The sequence below is a fragment of the Melopsittacus undulatus genome, chromosome 8 (genome assembly GCF_012275295.1).
Source record: "Melopsittacus undulatus isolate bMelUnd1 chromosome 8, bMelUnd1.mat.Z, whole genome shotgun sequence".
Taxonomy (NCBI): domain Eukaryota; kingdom Metazoa; phylum Chordata; class Aves; order Psittaciformes; family Psittaculidae; genus Melopsittacus; species Melopsittacus undulatus.
In genome coordinates, this window is record NC_047534.1 from 3,344,290 (window position 1) to 3,361,039 (window position 16,750).

Below are 16,750 nucleotides of genomic sequence, written 5' to 3' on the forward strand. Positions count from 1 at the left end.
GAACATCATCTAGGATCTGGCTCCAAGGTGCTCCATGATGGGAAAAGGGTGATGCAGGTAGCATCCAGGTTAGGTGATGAAGACACAAGTCTGCAGTCATAGGGAGCTGTGGCAAACACCAGCCCTGGGACCACAACTCCTTTGTCCTGAACCTAGCAATGGTCTTATGGACCCTCCATCACCCTCACCTCTTGGAATGGGGTTCTCCTTGCATGAGATTCTCCTGCTCATAAGGGAGAGAAGTAGCCTTTGCTGGAGAAGGATAAGCAGTAGGAAAGTAGATGGTAAGTGCATCAATGTGCAGATGTGCCAACTTGTGCCTTTTCTCTCACCTTCTCCAAGACACTGACAGATACATGGCAGCTACTGACAAGAAATTTGGGGTTAGATCTGTTAGAATACATGGGGTTTTTCTGGGGGGATGAGGAAAATACTATTTACCTTTATGTAGAAAACGCATATGCAGCAGAAACCATACCCTGGCCATGGACTGGAGAGCAGAGTTGTGTGCCAGGACCTGTCAAACAGGCTCTGTGTCCAAGTGACCCAGCCCATGGTGACAGAGCTGGGGCACCCACCATGCCCTGGTTCTGCAGCACCTCCTCCTGCTTCCCCCCACCAGTGCAGCACAGGGAAGCACTGCAGGGCAGTTAAGCCACACTTTTTATTGTATTGTATTCCATGCATTATGTTCATGTTTTATAATGTGACAGAGGGAAGGGAGGAAGATAAATGTTAGACAGAAAGAAAAGCAGAAAGGTTGTTTGTAACAGGTCCTGAGAAGGAAAGGCACATCGTAACCACCGAATTGAACAGAATGGAGACCTTGGACAAAGGAAGACAACGCTGGGAAGTGGGTGAGGGAAGGGGTGTTTCAAGTTGGGGGGTGTGGAAGCACATTGAACAGCAATCTGCACCTCCCCACCCACCCAGGTCTATAGTTCAAATGGGTCTGGGGAACCTCGATATTCAACCAAACCACTTCCACACTCCTGTTGCCAGAGAGAGTCCAAGATCCCCAACTCCTCCAGACTTAGTGAGCACCAAGGGGCAGCACAGGACTCAAAGCTCCTTCCTGCAGAGGCCAGTTGGAGGCCCAGAGCCACCTCCTGCCTGGCAAGGCCAGAGCTCAGGAGCACCATGGACCACAACATCGCTGGTGACCTGTGGGTATTGCTATTTATCATCAGAGACCACAGGGAAGGGAAGAGCAGGGCAGAGGATGGGTACAGCAGTGAAACTGTTGGCACGGACACTGGCACACGTCTCCGTTAGGTTGCACACCGGAGGGATTGTAGCACCTTCAAGGGAAGCAGCAGCAAGAGCGTGTGCTGGGCCTGATTTAAGGCAGCCACTTGTGATCCAGTGCTGGGAAGCATGAGATTCCTGTCAGAGCAGCATGAAGGGCTCCAGAGCCAAGCTGGGATGCTGGGATACTGCAGCACCCACAGCACACCCTCTGCTCTCATGCAGCTGATACTATGGTGCTTCTGGAACTGTCACACAGTGGAAGTGAGCACAAAACCAGGGCAGAGGCTTGCAGCACTGGGCTCACGCTATTGCTCCCATGAGGCAGCCAGGCACACATCTCTTCCAAGCACCCAGCCCCGCTGTGATAATGATACAACAGTGTCTTATCTTGGCTTGCAAGAGAGGAGATGGTTGAGTATCACCTTGAGAGCAAGAGCAGGGATGGCTCTGTCATTGCTTGCTGTGACAGAGCCAGCCTTGCTCCAGTAACTGCATGTTGAAGTGTTTTTTGCATATTAAAGAGTGAATAATTAGCAGCCCAGATTTCTTCTTGAGCCCTTCAAAGTCATTACCTGCAACCCTTTCCCAGTCCCTCTAAGCCATCCTGAAAGTCACATCCTGGCTGAAATAAGCAGCAAGAGGGCAGCAATGTGAGGCAGTGGCAGGGCTGAGCCCAATGCCTTTCCTGAGCAGCTCAAGCTGGAGATGGGTCTGCTTGATGGGCACAGGTAGGGGACTCACAGCCTGTAGCGTGGCAGGGCTGAAGTTTGTGAGGGTTTTGGGCAGAGGGCTGTGTTATACTGGTGGTGGGCAGCCCAAAAGCAGAGGCAGGCAGCCTCAAGCCAGAAGGAACAGCTCAGGGCTGGGATCAGGCACAGGGTCTCCATCTCTGACCAACGCAGCCAGGGTGTAGGAGCTTTTGCCTTTGCTGCCATGGGCTTGATGCTGGGCACTGGGAGAGGGCTGAGCTGCTTCCTGGCCTGGGCTTCATTCAGTGCATGGCACAGACTGTAAACTTTAGTCCCTGCTGAGAGATAAGCTGGGGCTGGATTTGGCCTCCAGGTGAAAGGCTCCTTATCTGCTTCATGTTTCAGGCTGCTGAGGGCTGGTGTCCCCACCGCAGCCCAGCCCTGGGATCAAGGGAGATGCTCTGGGGTGTAACTCAGGCCCTGCAAAGCCTGGGCAAGGCAGCAGAGGCAGCAAGCCAGAAGCAGGCAGTGCCATCACAGTGTTACCTCTACATCCAACTGCAGCAATGCTGAGCTGTGCTATAGGGTCATCATCTGTGGAGGTAACAGCACAAGGGTGTTCCTGCTGCTGGCTGAGCACCCTGGGCTTGGAGCTGTGATGGGGCCAGGTAATGCTCTGAGCCAGGGCTTCTTTCCAAAGGCTGTAGGGAGAAGTGACCAGCATCCATGTGGAGACAGGCGGCTCCAGAATCGGGTCCTGGAGATGGGATAGGAGCAAATCCCAGAGGCCTTACCCCTGTTGCTCTCAGGACACAATGACGGGTGAGGCCTTACAATGTGGGTGCAGAGCTGGAGTTGAGGGAGATGGAGAGGAGCCTTCCTCTTCAGCTGCAGGAAACCACTCTGGTGCCTGCAAAAGCATGGGGTGTCCCCTTATTGCTTAGGCCAAGGCTGGTGCTCTTCTCCTGAGCAGGCTTTGTCCACACCAGCACAGTCAACACGGATAGCAAGGAGCACAGACAGGAACAATGGACATGGCCCTGTGGAGATTCCATGCTGGGGTTATGTACAGGAGGCTGGGCAGGAGCTGGCATCTCCAGAGAGCAGCATCTGCAACTCAGCTGCCTTTCTTCCTCTGCACACTCACATTGCATATGCTCTGCCACAGCCCCTGTAGATGAAACCCACTCCTTACGTGGCTCTTGTCTCCAGACTTGAAGGTGTCACCATGCCAGTGTCTCCACAATGGTGCAGTAAAGCCCCCGAGGTGCCACCATGGCCCACACGTTCTCATCTGTACTGCACAGGGGCTGGGGCAATGCTCAGTGTCCAACTGCAGGGGATGAACCTGCCACCTCCCTCTGTCCCACAAGGCTTCATCCACAGCATCTCCCCCAGCTGCTGGGAAGAAAGAGGGGCTGGTACCCCACAACCACCCCAACTGGCATCCCTCAGCAAGTTCATAGCTGTCACCAGGCAATGGGGAGAGGACGAGGTGCAGATTGGCTCATCCCCTGCTCTTGTGATGGAGTTTGGTGGAAGGACCATCCTCTTCCATCGCCTGGCTTGGGAAGCGCGCCAAGAGGCACCGCATGTGCCTGGAGCCAGCAGCCGTGCTCACACGTGGGCACAGAGGAGGAGGTTGTGCCCACACTCATGCACCACATGGATGCACTTAACAAGGAGAAGGAATTGTGAGTGTGGGAAGGGGTTTCCTGAGACGGCAGAGAAGCGAAGGCCGCGTTGAACAGTCAGGGACAGCGCTGGTGTCGGAGCAGTCCTGCCTTAAGGCTGCAAGTGTTCCAGGTACTGCGGCAGGGGGTTCTCCTTGACGTACTTCTGAATGTACCAGCACGTCAGGTGAGCTTTCAGGTCCTCCTCCACCACGAAGTCCAGGGCTGCCTGCAAGCAGTGAGAGAGGACACCAGGTTTACAACCAGCACCCTCAGCCTATGCTCTCCTCTGAAGGCTCACAGGGGTCCGGATTCCTGCACCCCACATGCAAGTGGGGGAGCAGGAAGTTGCTCTCATGTATCCCCTGTATGAGGCAGATGGAGGGAGGGGATGGGGGCAGAGCACAGTTATCCTGCCACAGCCTCTGTGGTACCACTAGGTCCCCAGTTTAGCAAGAGATGGGCAGGGACCCCCTGGGTAACCCTCAATGCATCCAGCCTGGTGGATGCTGGCACTGCAGATGACCCAGCCACATTTATGAAGACCACCTTTGTTACCCATTTGCCTGGTTTATGGGGCCAGGGAGTAGCTGTAACCCCAAAGCATCACCCCATAGTCCCCACCACCACTGTGCTGGCAGCCCCTCGGCTCTCCCTGCATGGCTGCAGGGCTCAAGGGCAGGAAAGGGGCTTACAGGGACCTTGAAGCTTTGAGATGAGGGGATCCAGCCCCTAGGAGAGGGGCTGCATCACAGTGGGTGTGAGGGCTGTTTGCTGCAAGGAGGACAAGCAGAGCCTGGCTGAGCAGCTGGACATGCTGGCACCCACCCAGGCCCTCTCACCACCAGAAATAGGAATGCCTGACCACAGATTTCCATCTGCCCCGCCAGCCGCCCCATCTCCCATTGGATCAGAGTCAGTTCCCATGGGGCATGCATTCAATTCCAGTGGGATGGAGCTTCAGGCTTTCTTGCCATGGCTTCTGCCCTCTTGGGTAGCCAGGGCTGTACCTTGGCGAGGTGCTTGGCTATTCCTCTCCCTCGATAGGCATCCGGGACTTCCGTGTGCTGCAAATCCACGATCCGCTTCCCCACGTACTCATAGAGCAGCACGGCCTTGTCATGGCATCCTGGGGGGGGTGAGAGAGAGGGATGAGGCTTGGGATGTCACTGGGGAGCCCCAGCTCCTGGTTCATCATCAGATGGAAACCACAGCAGGGGATGAGCAGCTTTGGGACTGATACAACAGCCCTTGTGCCCATGGGAATGGCTGTGGTGCTGTGTGGGACACTTTGCTTTTGGTGCCACTTGGACAACCAATTCCCTTCTCTCCCCAGCACAGTGTTTGTGTCATGGCATGGAACAGGACGAGACTTCCCAGCCTGCTCCTGCAGCACCTGGACAGACACATTTTGGGAGAGGTGAATCCCATAAACACACTGGAAAGCTCCCGTGGGCATGCAAAGGGCTTCGTGCACGCACATTTGCATGCACACACACACAGAGGCTTCCTGTTGCAACACCCTGACCTTTCTCACAGCAGCTCAGTTACAGGAAAAAAAGACATTTCAGCACATGTGTAAACCAGAGGAGAGCTAAAAAACACCCTCTGGCTTCATGTGCAGAGCCTGAGCTTTGTCTTCAATGCACAAGCAAACACTTGAGGTCTAGAGGGCAGCTGCATTTAAAAGCCAGCTTCAGAAAGGCAAGTTCCCAATCTAAGACACAAGCTCAATGAGAATCATGTAAACCTTTCCTTTCCCTCCGATAACCATGGGAGGATGAAGGGCACAAGTTTCCCCTGCATTCACTCACTATATGCTTTCACTGAGCTCAATACTCTGTATTTCAATTGTATTTCAGCTGACAATTCCGCCCCATCCCTGTATTTGCAAGGCACCAGGAATGAGCCCATTGGAATCGTGTTTTGAGAGAAGCAGCTCGGGTTTTTGTTCCTGCTCCTTTTAGGCAGTGACTCCATCCCCCTACATCGGATGGAAACCTTTGCATTTCCAGCCCGACTTTATTCCTGCTGCTTTCTACCCACTCTTCCTTGTGCCAACATTGTTCTGGGGTGGACATAAATAATTCCCCTCCCTGCTGTTCCCCTGGGTATTTCCAGGCACCAGTCCTGCCCCTCTCAGCCTCTACATCACCATAAAGCCAAGCCCCTTTAGTCTCCCTATAGATGCCCCACTCTGCATTAGGACAGAGGGTTTGGGGTAAAGCACTGGGATGGGCAGGGATAACAGAGTGGGGAAGGGGCTGAAGGGATGCTTGCCTCTTCCCTGTTACTAAGCCCAATGCGGATGAGATCCTATAACCCCATTTTACAGCTGCAAATCTTTGTGGGGAATAGAGAACCAAACACTTCTCCATATGGATCCAGGGCACCCAAGAAGAGCCAAGGCAGCAACTGCAAGCCCAGCTCTTCCCCAGCAGCACAGACCGGTCTCACTGGAGGGACAGCCCCAGGCTGGGGCACAGAAGTGCCACGGTGAGTGGCAGCTCCCTCAGAGGCACCTCTGGGAGGTGGTTTTGGCAGAGCTGGCTGTAAAGTGCTCTGACAAGGGCGGCTTTCACATGCTCCAGCCCTTCCCCTCTGCTCGGCGCTGCTCCTGGGTCAGAAGTTTCCATAGGCTCTGCCTGAAGCTTTGACAAGTTTGGAACGAAGTTCTCTGTGTGATGAGAGAGCAAAAAGCATCTTTTTCATATGCTTTTCTATATATGATGTGTTTAGAATGAGCACACACACAAATGCATTCAAAGCAGAAGATGATGCAGTGCTTGGAGGATCTCAGATACACCCTGGACAGACCTTCCCTCCCATCTGCTGGACCACAGAAGCACCAGAAACCCCCAGCCAAGAAGGATGCCCCCAGTGAACACACACAGAGCCCAAAGGATTTTACAGCTGGCTCTACAAAGCAAACCAGCACTGCCAATGCTGTGGGAAACTGGTCCCAGTGCAGAACATCCCAGTTCAGTACATAAACACATGTGGATGTGCTCACCTTGGTGCTGGGACCCTGAGCCACACAGCACATGAAATCAGAGATGCTTGGGACATAGGGTTTGGTGAGGATGCTGCAGGTGACACTGACAGCCTGGGAGGAGAGTGCTGCTGGCTGTGCAGTCTCCCAGTCCCTCATCTCCAGCTCCCAGGTGTGGCTGATGCAGAACCACAGCTGCAAGAGGAGCTGATGGGGAGGACAGCCAGAGGTGAGTGGTTATGCTCAAAGGTGACCACAAACACCCCCTGCAAGCCCTCTGGGCAGGAACATACAGAGACAAACGTGAACGCTGAGCACAGCTGGATACACAGATCTGGAGGTGGGAAAAAGCCCTGGTAACAAAGGAGAAACAAGCCGGGATCCAGAAGGAGATGGAGATCCTGCTTCCTGTGCTGAAGGTGGCCAATGGCTCACAAAGGGAGGGGAAGGACCAGCCAACGGGAAGCCCATTTCCTTCAAGAGCAGCTGTCCTGCACATGTTCTCTGCACCATCCCCACTGGGACCCAGAGCCCCTGGGAGAAGCAGGATGTACCCCAAATCTGGGCTGTTCTAGGCTCTCCATGAGGCAGGCATAACCCTTGTTTTCCCACTGACAGACTTCCCTGGGGCTGGAGGGAAGAGAGGAAGGAGCAGAAGCATCCTGCTGGAATACAGTGCTGGAAGAAGCCTTGCTGCTATGTGGTACCTTGGACATGGGGAATACTCCCAGCAAGGCTGGGGGAGTTGGAAGCAGGAGCAGCCCAACCCCAGCTTATCACAACCCCAAAGAGGGGGCACACAGAAACCACACCAAAACATGGCATAACTGGGATGCCATGAGCCAGCCTCCCACGTGCCTGTCTTATCCCATAGACCTCGGAGCAGGGATTTTATCAGCCTGGGCATTATCTGCCTGGCAAAACAGACTCAGGTCTTAACCCTTGAGCCTCATGGTGCTGTGTGACACGTTGGACTCAGACACTCCCCTGCACAGCACCTCAGCTTCAAGCCACCCTGAGCGAGGAAGTCTGAGTCAATGCAAATCAGCACAGCAAGAAAGAGGAGCAAGAGATGGAAGATGCAGCAGGGCTGGTCCCCAGCCTGCCCTCCTTCAGTCACAGCCTGCATGGGGAGGGGGAAGCTTTCTTTAAGGGATAACTTTCTCTCCATTGGGATCAATGGGACGGAGCTTCCACCCAAGCTTTGGGCAGCACTGACAGGCACCAGTCCCCAGGCTGGGCAGCTCATGAGCCCCAGAGGAACAAGCAGAGAGCCCAGCCCCAGCTGGGCACAGCATCATCCAGAAAGACACAGGCATCCGGCTCCAGCACATCCTTCACTGACCCTCTCCCATTGTCTTCTCCCTGCCCCTCTATGTTGGCCCCAGCCCCAAATACACCACTGTGAGCCCAGGGAGCTCCAGCTTCCCTAAAGCACTGCTGTAAACCCATTCCTGGGCAGCAGTGGGGAGAAGGGAACAGACACCAGCCCTGTTTCCCACTCTCAGACCTAAGAAAACCCATAGGCAGCAGCTCAGCTCCTCTGGCTGCGGAGCCAAAAGGGGGATGCTGAAAGCTGCACGTGAGGCAATGCAAGAGGACAACATGTCCCAGGGAGCTGGTGCATCCCAGGCTGGAGCTCACTGCATGCTGCTGCTGGCCTTGATCCCCAGGGAGCCAGTGGCATGTTACTAGGGAGAGAAAACACAACAGAGTACAACAGACAGAGCCTTGGAGATGGTGCAGCCCATGGAGGGGCCTCACTTGCAGGAGCAGCACTGGGAGGGATCCTGGTTTGAAGCAGTTTCCTGTTTAGGAGCTTTCTTGAGGTGATTGCAGCACAGGAGAGGAGTGGGGATGGCACAGAAACAGAGGGGTTTGGAAGGGACCTTAAAGCTCATCCAGCCCCTGCCACGGGCATGGACCCCTTCCACTGGAGCAGCTGCTCCAAGCCCCTGTGTCCAACCTGGCCTTGAGCACTGCCAGGGATGGGGCAGCCACAGCTTCTCTGGGCACCCTGTGCCAGTGCCTCAGCACCCTCACGGGGAACAGCTTCTGTCTAAGAGCTCAGCTCAGTCTCCCCTCAGGCAGGTTCAAGCCATTCCCCTTGGCCTGTCCCTACAGGCCCTTGTCCCAAGCCCCTCTCCAGGTTTCTTGTAAGCCCTCTTTAGGGGGTGCCTGTCTTGATGCAGTGACCGGATCCCTTCATCCCTACTGCAAACTCAGCAGTTGCTCCCTCCTGGAGGGCATCTGCCCCAGTGGTGGGTAAAGCACCAAGGCACTACCTGCTCCAGTTTTCCTTATGAACATAAGCCTGGATTCCCGACAATGAGCTCCAAAGACTCAGCTCTGCAGCAGGCAAAGCAGGAGCTTCCAGCCACTGGATCCTGCCCAAACCCGGCTGGGGAGGAGCAGGAGGTTTGGGAAGTGTGGCTTGCTGCACCCACGTGTTGGATGAGCAGGAGTGTGGGTGTGCAAGGAGCCTACGCATCCCTTTGGATCTGGAGCTGCTTGGTGCATGCGGTGAGCCCATCTCCCCACCGGAGATGTGTTTGATGGGTAGCAAGGCCAGTCCCCTGCCCCAAGGCAGCTGTGCCAGCAGCTGGAATGACCGACTGCTTCAGGGTGAGGTCTCTTTGGGTTTCTTGTTTTGACCAGAAATGTTATCTTGGATCCCAAAAACCCCCAACTATTCCCGACTAAACCAGCCTGTCCGATTCCCATGCAAGTTCTCAGCTTTGTCAAACTGATGTTTTCCAACACAGTCGCTAACATGGGGAGGTTTCTGGCTTGCTCGTGCTGTTAGTCACATCTCAAGTGAGTACAAATCCAGTTGGGCTTCTTCCTACCCTCCCCTCAGAGGGATAACCAAGCTTGGTGAGGTCTGGTTGTAATCAGCTTTACTTCCAGCTTCCCAATGCATTTGGGATGCAAGGAGAAAGGGGATGTGTTAAAGTGAAGCAGCTGCTTCTATCAGAGCTTTAGGAGCCATGTGCAGCAGTGAGGTGAGAAAGGGAAGCAAGAGCAGAGAAAGGAAAGCCAGGGCAACCCAGAAAACACCAAATGCAATACATCTTTAATGTGCCCGAGGAGGAAGTTGACACATGAGGTTAGCCGGGGGTGCAGAGGCAAACACAGGATGATGCTGAACACCAACACTTTCACAACCACTTCACAGCTTTCATAGTGTCTCAGGTCTCTTGCACAGGGATTTCCATTAGAAGATCACCATGGAAAGTAGTGATGTTCTAATATATACTATATTATATATACTAATATATAATTTATATACTATATTGCATATACTAATACTATATTATATATACTAATATATATTATGTATTATATATACTAACACTACATACTATGATAAATACTATACATTATATACTCTAATATATGCTATACACTACCTAACATCACAGTACCATAAGCCACCAACCCCTCAGAACAGAGACCAGCAAAGCCTGGCTCCTTGCTCCACAAGCCTCATGTACCAGAGCATCCTCCACACTCAGCATCTACCCAAGACTAGGACCAAGACAACAGATACAAGCTGATCCTGGAGCCCACAGTGAACTACGAGTTCATCCCTGCCATAGTCCCTTTCAGAGGCACACGCAGGTCACCTCGACACTAAAACCTGACCCGTTTCTTGTCATTCCCTTGAGTGCAGCATGGAAAACCAGCTGGAACATTCAGCACCGCTGATGCTCATCCTGCCAGCAGCGATGAAGAGAGCAGCACAGGAAATAAACACCCTGCCAGGCACTCCCACAGAGATGGTTATCGCCTGAGCACCTTCCAGGGCTTGGCTGTCATCAGCACATGCCTAACAGGGAGGAGGGACGGATCACCCGCTCCGTGTGGACGTCAGTCGGCTCGAGAGCAGGAACACCGTCACGCCAGGACGCGGCTCAGCTTCCTTGTGTGGCCAGCACTGAACTCCCAGAGAAACAACCCTGATCTTGCGGATCCACAATACAACACTGAGGCTTCCCAAGCCGTGGTCATCCCCTTCTGGAACCGTTTGTGCTGATTCCCACATGCCTCCCACTGTAGATCCTATAGTTGATTCCCTCTCAAAGTTCCCCAACTCATCCCCACGCAGCCCACAGTGTGGCCAGATGAGGTTTTATATGGCAAACCACGATAAAGCCATCACATTTCCCTAAGGAAACGCTCTCTTTGTGCACACACAAACTTCACTGATGGTGATGATGCTGTGTGTCACAGTGCTTGTAATGGCAACAGGGGACCTTGTTTGATCTCCTTCTGTTTGAAACAAGCAGTCGGAGTGGTTGTTTTCCCCGCACCCATCACACACGTCTCCTCCTTCCTCGCTCCTTCACTGCTGAGCCTCCAGCCTGCACTTTGTAATTAGTGGTTGAAATGAAAATGGGATGGAGGGGGGGGAGGAAGAGCCTAAAATAAACCCCAGCCTATTCCTGTTGTTTCATTGGGAATGCTCCTACAGTCGGTGTCATTCTGAACTACCCAGCTATTTTTCAGGAGACAACTACCCTGCAATTTCTGCAGGGCAGCGACACAGCCTGTTTTATCCAGAGTAGCTCTCAGCACGACAGATGGGCAGGGAAAAGAGGTTGGGATCGTGGAATATTTGGGATTAACCATTAAGAGGATGGCTAGAAAAGAATCAGTGTGACATAGAGAAACTGAAGTGGTACCTACTGCTTTTGCTCAGTCCACCCAACACATGGCAGAGCTGTTGGGGGGGGTCACCCCATCATTAGGTGGTCCTACAGCTACTTGTGGCTATGGTGCTGTGGGTCCTGCTGAACCCAATGCCAAGCACCCACAGTGCTGGGTCCCTAAACCCCCTACAGGGATCCCACCGAGCAGCTCACACACACACCGAGGCACATCCCCGACACCGACCAAAGCCCCTTGCTCCTGGTGGGGGCAAACCGGTGCCCCCCAGACCGACCCGTACCAGCGTGGGGCTCCCCACATCAGCCAAGAGACCCCCACATCCCACGGGTTGAGCCTTGAGGGAAGGATGCGGGGAAGCATCAGGAACCGGGGGCACAGAGGAGCATCGAGGGGGGGACGGACAGCGGGTGGCAGGGTCGAGTGGTCGGGGGATAGAGAAAAGAGGGAACCCCCATGGGGAACAAGGGGGTATAACCGTGGTCAGAGCGAGGTCCATAACCCACCAGCGACCCCCGTGCCCCCGCTCCTTACCGTTGAGCCGCACGGTGAACTGCCGCCGCTTCCGATCGTGCTCCACCTGGATGGGGCAGCCCTGCTCCAGGAGGCCGAGCGGCGCCGAGTGCGCCATGGCCGGGGCCGAGCTGGGCTGGGTTGGGCCGGGCTGTGTTAAGGGCGTACGCGGCACAGGAGCACCGGTAACCGGTAACGCCAGCACCGGAGCGGGGTCAGGGTCAGGCCGGGCCGCCCGGGGCCGCCGCGGGGCTGGCACCGGCGCGCGGCCGCAGGAAACCAGCTGTGCGCCACGTGCCCACCGCACAGCCAATGGCCGCGCCGCCGTTTTGTTTTGGTACAGCCGTCCGGCTCTTAAAGGGACAGCGCACCCCGAAGGACGGCACCGGGAGTGGGCACCGGAGGGGTATAGGAACGGGTATGGGTGTATTGACCCCCGTTGTGGCCTCGGTGCACTGGGTGCTCTGTACTGGCTTCTTGGTGCTGTACCAGGTATTGCCCCCCTGTGTCATCTGCCAGGGGAACCCTGTCCTTGTACTGGGTTCTCTGCTCCGGTGTAGTGGTGCTGTGCTGCTGCTGGACTTGTGGACTGGTCCTGTCCCTGTGTATTGGTGTTGGACTGGTGTACTGGTTCCATCCCTGTGCATTGGTGCTGTGCTGTTCCGGATTGGTGCTCTGGTCTTGTCCCAGTGGATTGGTGCTGTGCTGTTCTGGATTGGTGCTCTGGTCCTGCCCCAGTGTAGTGGTGATGCACTATTGCGGCCCTGCTCTACTGGTGTTGATCCAGCACACAGGACTGGTGCTGTGCCGGTGCCATAATGACTGTTTGTGGGGCAGTTGCACTGAGTGCACCCACAAAACCAGAAGCACTTGAGCACCTTCAGGGGGCATTTAGGTTGGATATAAGGAAGCTCTTCCCTGTGAGGGTGCTGAGGTGCTGGCACAGAGAAGCTGTGGCTGCCCCATCCCTGGCAATGTTCAAGGCCAGGTTGGAGCATCCTGCTCCAGTGGAAGGGGTCCCTGCCCGTGGCAGGGGTTGGAACTGGATGAGCTTTAAGGTCCCTTCAACCCAACCCATTCTGTGATTCCACACATCACACCATGTACCTCAGGGTCTTGGTAACCCCCATATAGCCAAGATGTGCAAACTGGGGGAGGAAATAGAGGTGTTTGTCTCCATACCCATGGACCTGTAGCACCAACACCCCGATGGATGTGAACTGAAATCTCCAGAGGTGGGAGCTGAGCCTGGCAGAGGTGTCTGCCTGGACAACAGGAAAAACAGCAACACCTGGAATTAATCTAGAACCAGTAATAGTCCATCAGCAGCTACTCTGCACCTAAATACCACCCCGTGTAGCTTGCCCTTTGTTTACTCATCCCTTTGGCTCCTGCTCCCTGAGTTGCAGCCCATCAGCTGATTAATTCATCAGGGCACTCCATTTGTGCTGCTCCACCAATGGGTGCTGAGTGCGGGTGCTGTGCCCCTTCGGGTCACGCTCTCCTGCTCCCATCGAGCATGAGCACCCACAGAAATGGGTGTCTGGAGAGAGGTTTCCTTATCTTCCTCTATGGAAGGCTGGAAAACATCAGTGGTGAGATGCCATCCCTGGCTGCCTTCACTCCGCCTGTGTTCCCACACCATATGGTGGTGCAGGAAGATATAAATGGGAAAACACCCGGAGCAGGGAATGCAGGGGGAGGCAAACAAGGCTGCAAACAGCCAGGCCAAGCACAGCTTTGATTCTGCAGGGGGGAGCCTGGGGCAGGCAGAGGGGCCGAATCCTGCATCCTGATGCTCTCCAGTGCACAGGGATGCTCGGGATAAAGTCACTTCACTGGGGAGGCTGAGGAGAGGGGAAAGGAGAAGCAGGTTTTGCACAGACAAAGGCAAGGGGCTCCTGGCTGGTTCTCAGTGATGTACTCACTGTGCTGGGGACACCTTCTTTGGATGCATTTCCACATGCACCTTTCCCTGTGATTTCCACATTGCCTTTGCCTGTGGTGATCCCCTCTGCCTCAAGCCAGCAGTTACAGCATCTTTCAGATGCATCTCTCCAGCAGTCTATAGGGTCCATGCTGGTAGGCACTGGAGGTTGCAGAAGAAGAGAGGTGCTCCCCATGTCCCACTATGGACAAGGAGGTGACCCTATGCTCCCTCTGGTCCCTTCCTTGCAGCCTGTGGTGATCCATGTGCCTTCCCACCCTGCTGGACTTTGATGCTGAGTGTACCCCCTTCTCCATCTGGACTCCTGCAGCGCTAGAAGGCCTCGGAATAGATGACAAAGCCCCACTTGTGAAGTGCCTGGTGATTCAAGGTGGGTCAATAAACACCAGGTGAGCGTTTCATCCACCCTATAATTGCAGCCGGAGCCAGCAGCCATCTCCAGCCATGCCTGGGGGTGGAGGTGAAGGGATGCTGTAGCATGCAATGGGGACAGCAGGGTCATGTCCTGCACTCCCAGGTGCCACCAGCATCTGTGTCCAAGCCGGTCCCACCACTCCTTGCAGGTCCACATCCAGCAAAGATGCTCCCTGATCCTCCCACCCTAACCCTGCCAAAACCCATTTGGATCAGCTGGGTTCTAATTGGGTTCTAATCTAATGGGTTCTAACCCATTCTAAATAAGCTCAGCCCTCATTGCTGGCTCAGATTTATACAGCTAAATACCAGCAGGGCCTAGTCTGCTCCCATCTCCTGCTGGCCCAGCCCAGGCACCAACGTCTGCATCTCTTGCATCAGGGGTAATTACCCTGTGGTTGAACCGGAGTGGGGCTTTTGAGAAAGACTCCTCACCTGTGTTGAAAGGGGGTGAATCTGCTCTGTCTCAGGAAGGTAATTGCTCTCCCCATTAAACCCTGTCATTTACTTCCCATTTGACCTTTTCTAGGTTCAGTTTGAAGCTGACAGATCTTATGCTGGATTACAGGTCCATTTGAGGCACCTACGTCCACAGAGGCACAGATCCCATTTCACCCAGCTCCTGCCATGATTCCCTTCTGTTCTCCCGTTTTAAGGCAGCTTTTCCAGCGCTGGAACTGATCCAGAACACTGCAAAACATGAAGCTGGGAATGGCTGTGACAGACCTGCTGTGATTTCCCCAGGGCTGTCTGCAGTTCCCAGCCCTCCTTTGTGTCTGTATGGATCACGCTTGGAATTTCAGCCCGAAAATGGCACTTGTAATCTCATTTTCCCTTGTTCAACTTCACCACTTGTGTTCTGTTCACTACTTTGGTGTTTGGGGAGCATCCTGTGCCATGACTCGTAGAGGACTAAAGCCCCATCAGTTTGTCACCCAGCCCCATGGAAGATGTGATGAGCTTGGCCAGTCTCAGCTGCACAGCATCATCCCCGTTACTCTCTGTATCCCTGTGCCAACACATGGGTCCCTTGGGCCGTGCTGTCTGTAGGGCAGCCCCCCAAGCTCCGCCTCTTCCCTGCGGGATCTGGGGGAACAGAGCAGCACAATTCTCCCGCCCGCCCGACTCACTTCACCCCCACAGCCACCTCTGAGAACCACAAAGCTCTTCCTAGGGAGGCCGAGTAACCACGCCTCCTTCCCCACCGCGGACCAATCCCGACGCTAGGGGGCGGAGCCTACCGGCCGTCGCGTCGCCCCGCCCGGGCGCTGTTCTCCGGCGGCCGCCGCGCTGGGCCGCAGTCGCCGGGTGCGCGCTGGGCCTGGGGCCGCGGCGGTGCCGCCGCCATGTCACTGCCCAAAGGTAGGAACCGGAACCGGGAGCGGGCCCGGGGGGCGGCGGTGGTTGTTCCGTGGGGCTATGGGGCGAGTGGGGACCGGGGGGGAGCGGGGTTACAGCGGTGTTGAACCGGGTCTGGCGTAACCTGCGGGGACGCGGCTGTTGCCCAACCCGGCGGCCGCGGCTTCCTCTATGGGGACACGGAGTCCCTCTGCCTGCGTGTGTGTGTATGTGTGTGGGGAACGAGGAGGGTGGAAGCTCCTATGGAGGACTCGAGTTCCATCCAGCGGATGCCGTTCCGAGAGCCCGCGGGTGCCGTCGGTGTCATGGGAGGATGAGCAGAGCCTTCGTGTTAGCCTGGTTGAAGGGGGAAGGATGGGATGAGGATCCCGGTCCGTGTGCCCCGCAGCACCGTTTACGGTGGCAGGCCCACAAGCGGGGATGCCGGGATGGGGTTTCCCATCGCGGCCGGAGAACGTGACCGTGTGTCACGGGTGTTATTTATAGAGCATCGCCGTGACTAAGGTGGCCGGTGCCTGTCCCAAGGTGAGCACCGGCCGGGATGACACTGCCCCGGTGTGCCGGGATTGAGGGTGATGGGGAACAGAAAGCGCTTTGCTGGTGTCCTGGTGCTGCGTGGAGCCGTTTGCATCGGTGTTGGGAGCGCGGACCGGACAGAGGAGGGAGCACACGGAGTGCGGTTGCTGCTTCTTTATCATCGGGATAGAATCGGAGGGTTTTTCCTTGTTCTCGAGTGATACACTGGAAACTTGAAGTCAGGCGCCATGTGAGCAGATGAACACACCTCGGCGTGACTTTTCCTTCCCCCCCCCCCCCCATTGCTGTTCTAAATGCTCCGTGTGTTAACCGGAGGGAATGTGGACCCGAGTTTCCTGTTTGCTGTGTAAGCAGGGTGTGAATCAGCAGCGATTTACCGTGCTGCTGAGCGGAGCTGCTGACTCACGGCTCGGAGCACATGCCTCCAGCCTGCCTTGGACGGCAGCAACCGGGCTTCTTTAAAAGGCTCCCACCGGGATACCCCATCCCAGACCTCTCGCTCGGCCCGTAGGTACCGCGAGCTCCCAGTGCCCGCCCGGTGGATGTGTGGATGGAGGGAAGAGGTGAGCTTGGCTGTGGGGTTTATACCCTATAGGAGATGAGGCTGGAGATGGATCCAGAGGGATTTTGGGGAAGTGGGCTGGCTGATGGCAAAGGTGATGCACCCTTGGTGCTTTCCTTGGAGGAAGTTTGGAACCTTTCT

The 16,750-nt window shown here is 55.3% G+C and overlaps 2 protein-coding genes across 3 annotated transcripts in view; one reads left to right on the forward strand and one right to left on the reverse strand.

Moving 5' to 3' along the window:
* Positions 1 to 645: 645 nt before the first annotated feature.
* Positions 646 to 12,065, reverse strand: NATD1 (N-acetyltransferase domain containing 1). The gene is made up of 3 exons (XM_034065675.1): positions 11,811 to 12,065; positions 4,624 to 4,742; positions 646 to 3,842 (listed from the first exon to the last, which is right to left on the reverse strand). The coding sequence occupies exons 1-3, from the start codon at positions 11,905 to 11,907 to the stop codon at positions 3,726 to 3,728; spliced, it is 333 nt and encodes a 110-aa protein (XP_033921566.1). The 5' UTR covers positions 11,908 to 12,065; the 3' UTR covers positions 646 to 3,725.
* A 3,340-nt stretch (positions 12,066 to 15,405) lies between these two features.
* MAP2K3 (mitogen-activated protein kinase kinase 3) overlaps positions 15,406 to 16,750 on the forward strand; it is a 31,170-nt gene continuing 29,825 nt past the window's right edge. Inside the window, exon 1 of one of the 2 annotated variants that reach the window (XM_034065174.1) lies at positions 15,406 to 15,513. In XM_034065174.1, coding sequence (XP_033921065.1) covers positions 15,498 to 15,513 — 16 coding nt within the window. In that variant the 5' untranslated portion in view covers positions 15,406 to 15,497. Of the gene's footprint in view, positions 15,514 to 16,468; positions 16,611 to 16,750 lie in introns of those variants that run through there. The other variant, XM_034065176.1, reaches the window with a different exon arrangement.